The 15,913-nt window shown below is 40.3% G+C and overlaps 1 protein-coding gene across 1 annotated transcript; it reads right to left on the bottom strand.

Moving 5' to 3' along the window:
* Positions 1-11,534: 11,534 nt before the first annotated feature.
* On the bottom strand, positions 11,535-15,844 carry LOC135489444 (ADP-ribosylation factor-like protein 3). The gene is made up of 4 exons (XM_064774801.1): positions 15,680-15,844; positions 15,190-15,364; positions 14,612-14,793; positions 11,535-14,151 (listed from the first exon to the last, which is right to left on the bottom strand). The coding sequence occupies exons 1-4, from the start codon at positions 15,842-15,844 to the stop codon at positions 13,981-13,983; spliced, it is 693 nt and encodes a 230-aa protein (XP_064630871.1). The 3' UTR covers positions 11,535-13,980.
* Between the last annotated feature and the right edge of the window lie 69 nt (positions 15,845-15,913).

Raw genomic sequence — 15,913 nt, 5'->3', positions numbered from 1 at the left:
AAAAGACGACATGAAATGATTATTTTATTGATATTTCCTACTATATACCTTCCAATTATCACTTTATACAAATAGATCGGCGTTAGCTCGCATGCTTTTCTTTCCTGGTGACACTATAAAGCAAAATAGTTGCAACCCCGTAAATGCGCTAGTCTGGAGCTCTGGAAGCAATACAAGGACCAGTGACAATCCGTCATCTCCATTGTGGTTTGCTGAGCCGAAATTCAGTCTCTTCGCTCAACCCAAGGATGACTTTTTCAAAAAGGGTTGTCAGGAGGATAACCATTCCAGGAATTCTGGTCTCCTCGAAGATAACCGTTCTTTCAAGTCAAGTGACCAACAGGATGACCGTTCAACCAGTTTTCATCTTTGTCAACGTGAGAATAACCATCCATTGCATAGGTGCGATTCCGGCAGTCGCTATTCGGATGAGCGTTCCTTCAGTCCAAGTCTTCAAAAGCGTTCCCTTAATTCCAGTTTTCATGAGGATAACTTTTACTTTCACTCAGAGAGCCGTTCTATTGTCTATCAGCAGGATAACCAGTCCTTTGGCTCTAGCCAACGTTCCACAACTTCTAGCATTCATGAAGATGACAACGCCTCGAATTCCAGTTTTTACAAGGAGTGGAAGAACCATTCTCTCCCTCCCAGCACAGCCCCAGTAGTCATGAAGCTTATCATTCACTCAACCGAGACTCTCAAAAGGCCAATGTCGCCGAGTGTGAGCCATCGTTCCGTGGAATGGAACCCCGCCAAAAATTTGATTCGAGACCACATCCAGGGGACGTTCAGCCTTGCAAGTCAAACTTAATGAGGAGCATACTGTGTGCATTTTGTCGTAACGGCGAGATGTAAAGCCTTTATCGAAGCCATTCTGTGCGCAATGCTGCGGGCAAGGTGACGTTCAGCCTTTTTTGCAAGTCAAACTTAATGAGGAGCATACTGTGTGCATTTTGTCGTAACAACGGCGAGATGGAAAGCCTTTATCGAAGCCATTCTGCGCAATGCTGCGGGCAAGATGACATGTCCCATTTTAAGAGCATACACCTGCCCTCTTTGTGGATCGACCGGGGACTATGCCCACACTATCAAGTACTTTTTCTGTTTATCAGTTCTTTTTATTTCGAGCACTGCTAATGCTGCAAGTACCACGGCGCGAGATAAAACGAGATTGCAAGAAACGTCGTCCCTAAGATCCATAAGCCAGGCAAAAAGAAGCTGGGTGCTGTTTTTCTAGGTAGTTGAACTTGGAATCAGTGAAACCATGTAACCTGTGCTAAAAATGCATAAAAACATGAAATAATGCCATTGGAACCTAAGGTGGTTACGAATCAATATTTGGAGCTTATTTTCACATGATCAGATCGGAATTTGACGGTAGTTTAGAAATCATTCGCATTTCCGATTCAACAATCTATATTTTAGAACAACCCAGTCATACCTCGCCTCCAGTGTACATTACTGATCTCCCAAATATGGGCATGCATGTCACGACACGCCCACCACACACCCATAATATGCACCAATCAGCGCTCCGCTTACTACGCCACCATACGGAGCCTAATTGAACTACGGAGCGGTGTGATCATACAGGTTGATACAAAGAAGATTGACTACATCATGCAGTACCAGCTGGCACTTATCCGTACATAATCTTAAGCATGACAAGAAACGTATAAGAAGATTTATTACCGAAGGTTTAAGCCGGGTTTGGAGATGAAAAATGAGAACGAATTCTTTCACGGTGAGCGATTTCGTACATTTTCATGTATGACATCGGGATGTAGAGATATTTTCGTGATGTCACCAGTTCTAAGCGGACACATTTTTTAGTGATTCCCGAGTGCATGTTTGTCCAATCTACCAAGCTTAATCAGAGCATCATATAAACAAAATGATTCTTAGGAATTAGTCGCAGATCCGTTTTAATATTCCATATTTTGGAAAAACACAAACGTCCTCCGGGTAGGCCTAGTGACTGGCTCGTGACCAAGACTTGGTATGGTCCGTATAGGCCTACCCCTGATATCACTAGCCGGTCACTAGGCCTACCCGGAGGACTGTTTCACCATTCTTTCAAAGAGCCTGAAGGATACAAGAATTCCCATTTCTTTTACAAGGGAAGCCTTTATTTTAACAATATAGATATCTTCAGCATACGTCTTGGAACCCTAGTCACATTGTATATTGAAATCAGCTCAACCCAGATTTTCGATGACGTCATCCTCCACAAAAAGGTGGTTTCTGGAACTACTGGCAAATTGCTATCAATTAAGTCAGCTGGGACGAGATTGACAGTTGGAACGGTCTAAATTGTGGACGGAACGCACCCGATTTCAGGCGGTACTTGCACAGTGATTCCACGGTTCAGACCTGACTATTCCATGGTTTAGCACAGGTTACATGGTTTCACTGATTCCAAGTTTTATCAACTACCGTTTGTCTAGTGTAATGGCACCCAGGGTGCTTATTGTCCAGTCGATCTCGAACCTGGGTACCATTTGTCGGCACCCAGGACGACATCCACCCTTTCAGCGAAACTTTGTGATGTGACATGACGCTTGACTACTTAAAGGAGTAGGTGGATTACCCGGGCGACTGGGTCATGGATGCGTTTGAACGTCAAAATGCCAACTGCTTTTGGAGTATTACAAAAAAGGTTATACATACATACATACATAAAGGGTATACATACATACATGTACAATTGTGATCACTGGGCAGAAATGCCTTGTAAATACAACACTTTGTAAATAAACAACGACACAATATCACACCACTGCAGTCCTTTTCTTTTTCACAGCCCATCTCACGCGACACCGGCTAAGGTTTTATCCGCAGGTGAGAGATATTGGAGCAGTTTAAATCAGTCCTACATTCTGAACCATTAGGGGTACATCGTCCGTAACCCCCCCCCCCCCCCCCCCCCCATTAGTATAGATAACGGAGTCCAGGTCGGCGGAGTGGATGGTCTAAACTCTCCCAACGTATATTATTACGTAATTCACTGCATATCTACGGAACACTGGCCCACTAATCACAAAAGTAGATGATGATTTCAAAGCCAGCTATCAAAAAGCCGCTTTTTTCTCTAATCACAGACTCGACATGCGTTCGAGGAGAGGCTAGGAGGATACGACCGACTCTGGATTTTGTACACTCCGGATGCAGTGGACCGGCCTCGTCCCTCACGTAATGGGTTGCAAAGGGAGTCTAGGATTTTGGGGATGGGACTCACAATGATATCAAATTAATAAACAAGTGTCGAAGTTCACCAAAAGATTAATGAGTTTTTGACACCTGTAACGCAGCCGAGTTAATTACGCACACCTGCACAGCCTTTGATAAAAGATGAAGAACATTGCCGACGTCAATCATTTTCCCGCCGCGGTCGCTGATTGGTTGAGGGTAAATTGCCTTCCAGGTGGTGGTGGTCAGTGATGTTTTTGACTAGTTATAACTAGTAAAATATTCAATTATCATATCGAATTTGTCGCTTTAGCAATTATTTTTGCGTTTTGTATTCCAAAAAAGACCCGTTTCTATAAAAAAATACTCGAAATTTCCACCAAACTTTACTAAAATAACGCCGCGTCAGTAATATGACGTCACGATCTTCACCGACTGAGAAAAGTTGCAATTATGTTAATAGGTCCCGGGGCGATGGGCTTTCAGAAGGTGAGAAGTTGTTCATCTCGTGTCATATTCAACGCAGTGGTATCGAATCCTTGTCAAGATGTTCTCCTCGGCAGATATAGACCGCGATTTAGACGACTTTAAAAAGAATGGAAAAGATATGGAATTAGATGAAGTGGACCTTATTTCACACCAGTTGCGCTCTGAAATTTCGGTTGCGAAGGAGCAGGGGTGGCAAAAATTCAGCCCCGAGAAGATGACGCTGAGGAGCAAGAGGGCCAATGCGGAAAAACTGGCGGAAAGGATGGGCGTTCTTATTACGCAAGATACTATTCTTACCGAGGGCCTTCCCCGGAGTAAGGATCCTCTACGACCAACACTACCTTCCCCAATTCCGATTCCGCTAGTGCCACACCGAAAACGTGAAGAAGTGGACGCTGCTGTAGCTGGTAAGTAACCGGCCCTAAATTCACCATTTCTCTTCGAACGAATTTACTTTCGATAGCTTATGAAGCATTTTACCCGTTACCAATTCATGAATTAGTGTCCTAAAGAATAATAAGCGATTAATAGTAAAGGATTGAAAAAAATCGAGATGTTCAGGCATTGGCAGATTAGATTTGACATCTGACATGCGTGCGTCGGAGCCACACTATCCTCATCTTTATCCCTTTTAGTGTCGACCATGTTTTACATTTTCCTACCCCAGAATGTCGAGCATGTTTTTGGGTTTTAGCAGCTATTAGGTAACTCTTTTATAAAGCCTTGTAGCTCAGAAGTGTTCACTTCTATCACTTTACAGTAATTGAAAAGTTTGTAGGCAATTGCCTGGAGCAAAGGATGGTACCAGTTGAATGCGTATATGTCATTTCATTTTTGGGTAAAAACCATGAAAAAGTGTGAAAAACCCGCAAATTCTGACGATTTCTTTGAAATTATTTTCTAAAATGTACTTTATTAGTTAATAGTAATTGTTTGTAGCAGATCTCCTGATAATTGTTTAGTACACTATCCTGGATGAAGCCAAAGAAATTTCAACATGAATTGGTTATTTTTTTGGGTGAAAATGTGATTTTGAACTATCATCAGAATTCGGTGTTTCCGCTGGTTTGATTTTCAGAGTGAAATTACGGGAAATATCACTGTAGAAAGCATATGAGTATTCGGTACCAAACGGTCAGATTTGATTGGCTCTTTCGAATGGTAGATATAAAACACGGACTGGACAATGCTGAAACAATGTACATGCTGTTTTCTAACGTTATATCCCCTGTCGACCTCGGGTCTCGAGTGACACTAACGGGGTAGCTTTTCCATCTCGACCTGAGGTCGAGAGTGACACTAAAAGGGTTAAGGGGGACGTTCTATTATAGCATGGAGGTACCTCCATGATTGTAGGCATACATACACTTGCCTAAAAATGTCAAATTTCTTATATGTTAAATATGTTTAATGCACTGGGAAGAGCTATGAAAAAGCAATACAGGGCTTTTAAAATTTTCTAAATACTCCAATTCATGAGAAAGATATTGCAATTTATGTTTTATGACTTTTGTGGTCTTCAGTCTCAAGAAATGTTAAAGGCCTACGCAGTTCGTTAAAAAATTTTGAATTTGTAATTGAATTTAAAAATGTCTAATTGCAGAAATACGTACTCAATATAAATTTCAACATTGCCATTGTATAGACTATTTCTGTTTCACTGGACCACTAGTAATTACGAACGGTGTACCCCCTTTAAGGGACGCTCTATTATTGATCACATGGAACTCTGACAGAATTGATAGTTACCTAATCAATTGCACCCGAGTCAAGACGGATGACAAGCCATTATACAGGTCTGGCCAAAATGTTGGCCTCGGTCAGATCATCAGGAAACCATTTCAACTCCTGCCGAAAGGACTTCGAGCTCATATGTTTTTTTACCCCTTCAAAATGATGCCCTCTGACTGAGGGTTTCCAATTAATTATAGAGGACCCTTAATGAGCTAATTAGGAAAAACTCAAAACTTCAACCAATTACACGTCTATTTGGTGCCTAAAATAACGCCAAGTCCTTAGGATTAATCATAGGCTTTTGAGCATAGTACAGTGGAACCTCCCTTAACTGACACCTCTCTATTAAGGACACTATGTTTTGGTCCCAAATCGGGTGTTTCCATTCAATTTGACCTCTCTAATCAGTACACCTCTCTAACAAGGACACCACTTGTCAGTCACAAGGGTGTCCTAAATAGAGAGGTAACACTCTACATACATGATGTATCAACTCAGGTTTTGTTGTCTTTTTCTTTTATGTAGGGTCTTGCCTTTCTTTCAACACAATGGATCAAGCATACACGTCCTTGTCACAACTGAGCCCAATTATGTCCTCGCCAGTCTGGAGCTCTGGAAGCGATACAACGACCAGTGACAATCCGTCGTCTCCATTGTGGTTTGCTGAGCCGAAATCCAGTCTCTTCGCTCAACCTAAGGATGACATTTTCAAAAAGAGTTGTCAGGAGGATAACCGTTTCCTCGAAGATAACCATCCATTGCATAGGCGCGATTCCAGCAGTCGCTATTCGGAGCGTTCCCTTAATTCCAGTTTCCATGAGGATGACTTTTCCTTTCACTCGACCCCTTTTCCGGAGAGCCGTTCTATTGTCTATCGGCAGGATAACCAGTCCTTTGGCTCTAGCCAACGTTCCACAACTTCTAGCATTCATGAAGATGACATTGCCTCGAATTCCAGTTTTTACAACGAGTGGAAGAACCGTTCTCTCCCTCGCAGTAGTCATGAAGCTTATCATTCACTCGCTCCACGTCTCAACCGAGACTCTCGAAAGGCCAATGTCGCCGAGTGCGAGCCATCGTTCCGTGGAATGGAACCCCGCCGAAAATTTTATTCGAGACCACAGCCAGGGGACGTTCAGCCTTGCAAGTCAAACATAATGAGGAGCATACTGTGTGCATTTTGTCGCAACAACGGCGAGATGGAAAGCCTCTATCGAAGCCATTCTGTGCGCAATGCTGCGGGCCAGGTGGCATGTCCCATTTTAAGAGCATACACCTGCCCTCTTTGTGGATCGACCGGGGACTACGCGCACACTATCAAGTACTGCCCTAAGAACCGCTGCAAGGAGATCATCGACATCAAGAGGCTGACAAAATGTGGTAAGTATTATTGTAAAATCCTGGTTGGCGACAACCTTATTAATACGACATATGATTCTCAAGTCCAAAATTGTTTCCTTTTAATGGACCAATAGCGTTATTAAGGGTAATATTACCCAGCTGTTGGCTGCCTGGTCACCTCCTATTCTACATAAGAAGTTTCCATTGACAAATTGCACAATGCAAAGGAAAAATTCCACATTTGACTGAATTATTGCGCTTTTCCGATGTAAACTCCGATTTGACCTAAGTTAGCTTTCCACTCTTTCTGAGAGCAGAAATCAAACACGCTCAGAAAAAAAGTTTACTGATGAACCATAAGAATAACAAACGTACTGCAATAAAAATGACAATTACTTTAAGATCACTAAAACTGGGCCATGGACACTGGCTGAGTTGGTCCAATTTGTTTCCTTCCGTGGGGATCATTGGGCCTTAGTAATTGCCATATAGTTAAATCAATCAATCATTAATAAGCACCAATATTCGAAGCAATTAAAGACTAGGCACTACTCACTAGCTTCAGTGTCGTCTTTCACCAGGATTGAAACACAGCAACTGTTTTTAGTAACTTCTTATTAAAAATGATGAAGTGCTCAGATGCAGTTTATACCAATACTTAATTATGTTATTGACAGAAATATGATGGGTGGAAAAAAAATTCTTTGGAATGTGACACTCGTTTAATGTCCATGGTGACCCCCTGGGTGCAGGGTTTAGGCCCTACAACTGACAACTGCATTGCGGGCGGGATCCATTGTCCATTGTGTTACACATGATAATTTATTGCAGGTCGCTCTTCCTCGGGAAAGCCAAGAATGTGGTCCCATACGTCTACACATCCATCCACCAACCTGGCCACATCTAGCAGCCCAACCACCAGCGAGTGTCGGTCACATGTAAATTGGATGCATTGGCGTGGAGTAGACAGGAATTAGCCTATCATTCTTCAGTCCCTCCTGTCGTTAGTGTGGAGAAAATTTTGTTTTAATTCATTGTTTTCATTTAGTATAAATAATGCTGGTGAAATTTGTTGTTGCTATGCGTATCAATATACTCTACTTACCTAGTCAAATCAAATGGAGGGAAGGAGTCCCTTTCTCTTTCTTCATGGTCAATTTGATATTACCTGTTGGACCCCCCAAGGGCCCTTCCTAGATCCCATATCATTCTCAAGGGAGCTTCCGATTCTTTATAAAAAAGACACTTTGTCAATGACTTGAGTAACAGTTTTGTACAGGCAGCTGTGGGTGGGATAGGCTTTTAAAAAATGTACCAAATCATCAAGTAAAGAATGCAAGCGTTTGTACTAAATTGTAGTTAATTTAAAATCAACCACAACATAGGGAAAGGCGGAAGATCAAAGGGTTGACACAGGAAGTAGTAACAAACAGATAAATAGTCTAAACATTCATGATTACCTCGCTTTGTCAACATTTAGTGTGGGAGCTCTCTGAATTGATGAGAGCCGCACAAGGGTACCTTGTTCTAGTAATCATTGATGGTGTGTACATGTCATTGAGGGGTGTATTCAACAAAACTTCAAATGTTTCATTAAGAAGCTCCAACTCCTTACATTAACAGTTCATATTATTCGAATTTGGCCACATTGTAAATAATTTTTGATTAGATTGAAGATTGATGAACAGTTGTTGTTGGAGTAAACACCTGGTATTATCATTTGTGTGGTACTGTAGACCCTCCAGGATGATGTCACCTTCGGCTTAGATATAACAGTCTATAGTATTTTCTTTTGAATTGGATACTGTTTGTTTCAGTGGGGTGTCTGTAAAACGAGAAGTCAAGAAATGAAATCTTGAAAAATCAGAATTGATATTTGTAAAACGAGAAATGAGTTTCATTTCTTGATTTCTTGTATTCTCATTTTTCAGACACCTAAGATATTCTGTGCATAAATGAAGTCTTAACTGCTGATGGTGAAGTTTGTCTTGAAGATTTTCACGTATTTTGAAGATTTTCACGTATTTTGTATTTTTTTGTAGATGTGTTGGTGCAAAGAATATGACGTTGAATACATGACACAATTTCGTATTCAAATTATACCAAGTTTTATATAGTACAATTTGTTGTTATTGTACCAGACTTAGATCACTTAATATAAGTTTTTAAGTGATTATATTGTAATATGATGGTAATTTGTACGTGCGTCCTTAAAAGGACTTTGAGACATTCCACTGCGGCATTTATTCTTATGATATTTTGAGGAAAGCATCTCATCTTATGTAGTTTTATACTTTTATTGCAGAATAAAATTAGTAATTTTCTGGAATGGGGATGGAGTTCTGTTGTCATGGTAACACAAACAGGTGGGATAAGAGAATGCTGGCATCTTCAGGTCCCTGTAATTTGGCTAGTCAGATGGATTAAATTTAAGACAATTTGTTTCATGTACAGTATCGTATCTGACCAACTTTTTCATTACAGGATTTTGACAGGGTACAGTATTTGTTACCGATCAAAAGATAATGAACTCAAATTTGGGTGTCTACCATCACATTTTTAAAATTGATTGTTTTGTGACTGCTATTTGAACCATTTAGTAGTGTACAGTTGCATGATTCACTGCCTGGGTACCATGGCAATTAATCAAATTATACGTGTATGTTCAGTCATTCCATTATATCGTAAACACTTTTGCATTTATTTTTGTACTTTTGAATTTTGACGTTTCTAAAACTTTGTGACTGCTATTTGAACCATTTAGTAATGAACAGTTGCATGGTACACTGCCTGGGTACCATGGCAATTAATCAAATTATACGTGTATGTTCAGTCATTCAAGAACAAGGGGTTCATTATATCTTAAACATTTTTGCATTTGCATTATTTTTGTACTTTTGAATTTTGAAGTTAAGAGAATTGTGTTAAAAAAATTAAACATATATTTTTGAGAACTATTTCGTTGGTAATTTTGTTATTTAGGTCAGTACTGATACTTCGATTCAGCAGGGTGACTGCTCCAGTCGGCCTTTCTAGTTTGTTATTTAACTGGAGCAAGGTTGAGTTGCCTCATTCCAAGAACTACATGTAGTTCTTCAAACAAATCACAGAAGGAAGGAATGTTAATATGAAAATTGTTGAGATGATACAGAAAGAGAGATTGGTTTTCCACCCGTCCCCTCTTTCACTTGTACCCCACCTACCAATGCTGCCTGATAATAAGGAGAGCTTGGTTTTCCACTCTCTCCTTTTTCTCTTGTACCCCACCTACTAATGCTGCCTGATGAGCTGGGCATTGGAAATATTTGGAAGACTATAGAGATATTAGCCATGCCACTCCATCACATATTAGAAAGCAAAGACAATCACAATCTGATAAGACGACAGGTGTGCTTATCGGCTCGGATTGAAGACGAGTCACAATCTGATCGCACTTGAGCAATTTGTACTCGTCTTACTCAGATTAAGGAGTCGATAATCTTATAGGATCAAGAGTAATGAGTACCTGACTGCTCAGATTGAGGACATTCTGGTCAGATCATGAGCAATGAGATGAGCAATCAGTACTTGTCTGCTCAGATTGAGGATGGTCACAGTCTGGTCAGATGAGCAATCAGTACTTGTCTGGTCAGACGAGCAATCGGTATTTGTCTGCTCAGTGTGAGGACAGTCACAATCTGATAGGATCAAGAGAGCATTGAGTATTTGATCTGCTACGATTGAGGGTAGCCACAGTCTGGTCAGATCGAAAGCAGTCAGTCCTTGTCTGCTCAGAGCGAGGACCGTCACAGTCTGGTTGGATCGTGAACAATCAGTACTTGTCTGCTCAAGCTGAGGATAGTCACAATCTGAGATCGAGTGCAGTCAGTACCTATCTGCTCAGATTGAGGACATGTCCCAATCCGATAAGATCGAGAGGAGTTAGTCCTTAATCTGCTCAGATCGAGGACCGTCAGGCTGGTCGGGTCGTGAACAATCTGAACTTATCTGCTCAAGCTGAGGATAGTCACAATCTGAGATCGAGTGCAGTCAGTACCTATCTGCTCAGATTGAGGACATGTCCCAATCCGATAAGATCGAGAGGAGTTAGTCCTTAATCTGCTCAGATCGAGGACCGTCAGGCTGGTCGGGTCGTGAACAATCTGAACTTATCTGCTCAAGCTGAGGATAGTCACAATCTGAGATCGAGTGCAGTCAGTACCTATCTGCTCAGATTGAGGACATGTCCCAATCCGATATATGATCGAGAGGAGTTAGTCCTTAATCTGCTCAGATCGAGGACCGTCAGGCTGGTCGGATCGTGAACAATCGGAACTTGTCTGCTCAAGCTGAGGACAGTCACAATCTGAGATCGAGTGCAGTGAGTACCTATCTGCTCAGATTGAGGACGTGTACAGTCAGTCTGGTCGGACCGAGAGTAATCAGGTATTGTATATTTTTTGTAGAAGACAACCACTATATGCTGGTAGTGATCGATCCGATTCAGGTCGGTCACAATCTGAAAGGACAGCAACTGTCACTTGTATTGTTGTAACAGTGCCTGGTCAGATCGATGAGAGGGGTCCGACCCTTCTAGGGCATGAGCCAAGATTTAGTGGTGACGGCACACATCCTGGACACTTGTGAATGTGAAGTCTTGGTTTCTTGCAATAGCTGGACTGTCTCAATTTTCCCTTTGCCCCCACTTAAAAAAATAGCAGGTCAATACACATCAAAGGCTTGGGGTATCCCAAACAGAAGAAGAAGACATTTTTTCGATTTTGACATTATATTTTGGTAGCACAAAATATACAAAATTCATTATGATTGAGGAATGTGCAGGTAGATCGAATCGCTACAAAATTCTATACCCTTTGTTCCTACATCAAATTCTGTACCAACCAGAGAAGGAACAGTTCTCTTATTGACCTGACATGCTATAGCCAACTGGACAAAACTGTAAGGCTACAGTGTCATTCAAATGTTGAAGAGTGTAATGGTATTGATTAGCTCAAGTATTTTGAACAGAGAAGGAGAAGAGAATAACTTAGGAAAGATACATGTACAAGACCTGTTGTAGGAGGATGGTCTAAAATTGAACTCTGCAAGAGGAAATAGATTTTGTGCACAATAACAATACATAATTTGAACTTAAAGTGAACAAAAAACACTACAAACATGACGGCAAATAAATGTCCATAACTTTATGTTAGCTTTGCCATCAAGAAACAAACTCCAGTTGAAATAAAGCACTTCTTTTCAGCAAAGTCCAAAACCCATCACTTCATTACATGAAGCAATGGGTTTTTGGTAAAGTTAAGCACTGAATGTACTAGAAAGCGAAGCACTAGGTACAATTTCACACCAATGTGCACTTTTTAAAATATCTCCACCCCCCCCCCCCATTTGTTATTTTTTTAAATCTTGATCTTCGGCTAGAAGATATCTGATTGTCAATAAGCAAGTGATAGAGAAGGTAAACAACTAAATATGATATGGTACAATAACGTGATTTAGAAACACCAACTATCTTACTCACATCAGATCTACATGTAAAACACATTACAATATATTCTGATAAAATCCGACAGTGTGGTGGCAATTAGTTTTACTGAATATTATTATATTATTATTGATAAGGACCCAAGCATTAATAATCATCTTTCAATGTACTAATGCCAATAGGAGATCAGTGGCATAGTGGTTTTGAATAAAGCCCCAGGCTCATAATCTGGATGTTGTGGGTTCAACTTTCAGAAGGAACGCCACTGTTACACCTCATTGTGTCCTTGTGCAAGACCACTAACCTTACATCGCTTCTCTGCACCCATAAGTAACAGTTAAAGTGCAGTTTAAACAATTATGCAATCAGAATTTCCAAGGTGGGCAGTTTTATAGCAAATACACAATTTGTAAATTATACAGAATTGGCTAATGTTTGATTACAATTCTTTTTGACACATTTTTCACATACAGTAAATGATATGAATTATTATTATCATCATTACTATTATGATTTGAGTGACTTTTGATTTGAACCGCCCGTAATTATACAGAGGAGGATATGTTGTGATATTTAACTTGTTAAACATAAATTTTGATACATGAAATAAATTATGAATGAAAATGATAAACAGGAAAAGTTCGAAAATCAACCACCAGCACTCACATCAGGTGTAGAGTCACCCCCCCCCCCCCTCCATAATTCATAAAATCTGCATTTGACCAGGAAACTTTGCATCAGAAATTTTAATGAGAAATGCTCCTCTTTCTGACTCCCGGATCCGCACCTGCACATTTGATTTTGATCAGATTTCAAAACCTTGGATTCAAGACTTCAGATTCAAGATTCGGGAGCCTGAAATCAGTTTTTCCTCCACATGCAAAGTCATAGCGTGAGAAATTAAATAAACTGAATATGCTTCTAGCACAGTTAAAGATGTCGAGAGACTTTTTATATCGCTCCGATTTCAATAGCTTCTCTCGAAATTTAAAATCAAATTCTCAAATAAATCTTTACCATATCCTGTCCTGTCGTTTTAATCATTCAAAACTTCACTCTGACCACGACCGCTTATGAAAGTAATGATTTTAGCAGGATAGGTTGCCCATGCAACCGACTGCCTGTGGACTGTGCAACGTCATGAATGACGAGTTTTGGCGCCAAACACACGTACAGATTTTGTGTGGTCAAGTTTCTATTCTGTCAACTCAGCTATTTTGCAAGTGGTCATGGTCCGAGTGAAGTTTTGAATGGATTGAAATGGCGACGAACCAAGTGGACGACCAACAATGCATATGATACGTTTATCAATATATATAATTTGTGAATCGCTGTACCGATTTCTCTACAAAACAAGAAGCTGTCTAAAATCTTGAAAGATATTTATAACTATTATGCGTCTCTCCTATTCAGTAGTTGTTTTTATCCAACCGGTACCAAATTAAATTTGTTGGAATGAAATTATCATTCCTTTTTGGAATGAAACAATCATTCCTTTTCTTGGAACGAATTCTTTCTGACGTACAAAACTTGTCCCCAAAACATGGTCAAAAGATACAAAATGATAATATATGATAGCATGGGCCATCAAGTCTCTCCTGAATAAATAATTTCTTTTTAGCACTCACTCTGGGATTCAACCTGTGGGCCCTGAATTCTTGAGCCAAACACAAACTTTGATCACGAAATAATCGCAATAGTCACCGAGTAACTTTTCACTTCATGATACATGTACATGTATGTCTCTATCTATGAATTGCATTGAATATAAAATGTTCAGCCTCTTTTACGCCTTTTTTCTTTCCATCCCACGGGACTTGTGTTCCGACAACATGAATCTTGTGTTTTTTTATTGTTGCCTCGCTTAGGCATAATCCCTCCAAAACCTGAGTTGGACTAAGTGCATCTGGAATGTCCTGAAAGTACGAATTAAATGAGTTTAACTAGGATACAGACTATTCTAATGTACATGTATGATCTGATCATAAGGTAATTAATGTCACTTCAAGACATATCTCACAAATGTCCCAAATGAGCACACATTCTGGCTGTTTTTCTTGTGATTCACACATTTTCCCAGAACTCTACCAGGTAGACCAGGCACTCATCCTGAGGAAATCGGGGGTTAAAGTTCACTTCTCTGGCCCTGGAAGCAAACGTTAACCCCCGATTTCCTCAAGATGCCAGACACTATCCAGGGTAGGCTGCTTGGTAAGTTGGAAGGCCTGTCTTCAAATACACAAGATGGCGATAAGATTCTTGGGAACTGATTCTCTAGGCTGATGAATGAGAAGCTGGAGACCAGGCTGTATGTTAGGGACGTGTTGTTGTTTTCATGTTTTAGTCAGTAGATGTTAACTATCTGAAGAAACCCACCTGTTTATTAGCTAGAATAACAGCTGGAACATGATGGAGACGTTTATCGCTAAGAAGATTCATAAGTTCACCAGCAGCCTCTTCCAAGCGGTCTCGATCACTCGAGTCTACTATAAATACAAGCACATCAGTGTCGTCAACAAAGTTGGTCCAGTACTGTCGCACCTTTTCGGATCCTCCAACTGAAAAGAGCAAAGAACCACTAGGTCAGTTTCAAAATAACAATATAATTAGTATCAATTAATTAGAATGTTATTGATGTTGTTAATGTTAATTTCAAGTTTTCTTGGTAAATCTAATGCGACTCTGCAATAATTCAGGTTTTGGACTCCAGACTGAGAAAACACACCAATTGGTTTTCCCAGATTGCAATTGTGAATATACATTAGAATTGAGATGCAGTTTTTATAGATCACAAGAAGTCAACATAATATTTGGACTCCTAACTTAGTTCTTTTTTCTTGTCTTCTCTACTTCCGCATAATAAATATAATCAGGTTTGTCATTTTTTCTCTAGTGTGCGCAGTGTGTATCACTGTAATTTCTACATGTTACAGCCTATGAGGCCTCAAACTTACTCTCCCATGTATTAAAAGATATCTTTTCAGTTTGGACACAGACAACATTGAAGCCCTCGGTTGGATTGGGTTTAGCAGTGAGATCCTTTCCTCCCATGCAGGACAAGAAGCTTGACTTTCCAACATTGTCCAGGCCAAGTACAAGAAGACGTTTTTCGGGAAGATCATCCACGAGCTGAAAGACATTTAAAATCTTTGAAGATAATGATGAAAACAATGAATGATCCGTTGATGAACAGAACAGTACCTTCAAGACCATGTCTTTACTTAAAACTTTTATTTTATTTTGGCCATGCATATGTGCTGTGTACTATACTATATGCATTTAGAAAGTTTGAAAAAAGCACTGCATGTCATGTCGCAAGTCATTAGCCCTAGGATACACGACAAACATGCGTGCACTTGAGTATGCACAGGCACGATACACAAAACACATGACACTGTGCTGGTAGTTGTACGAGAGATGACATTGACACTGACAACCACTAACTTTGCTGTTTTCATCGAAACCTTCATCAACAGGTAGATCTTGGTATGCGTTTGAGGTGTATCTTTTGTAAGAACACCATGCCAATGCAGCAACGGCTGCCCCTCCCACCAAAATAATCCCCGATTTTTGCCAAGAACTGGCTTCTCTCCAGCTGGATGCTGCCATTTTGACTATTTTGATCATGTGACAAAATAATTCCTATTTGACCAATCCGAGCATACAAACTAAAAGTCT

Source organism: Lineus longissimus, chromosome 6 (genome assembly GCF_910592395.1).
Source record: "Lineus longissimus chromosome 6, tnLinLong1.2, whole genome shotgun sequence".
Classification (NCBI taxonomy): domain Eukaryota; kingdom Metazoa; phylum Nemertea; class Pilidiophora; order Heteronemertea; family Lineidae; genus Lineus; species Lineus longissimus.
The sequence above is the reverse complement of the archived record's forward strand: the minus strand, read 5'-3'. Positions and strand labels throughout refer to the sequence as shown.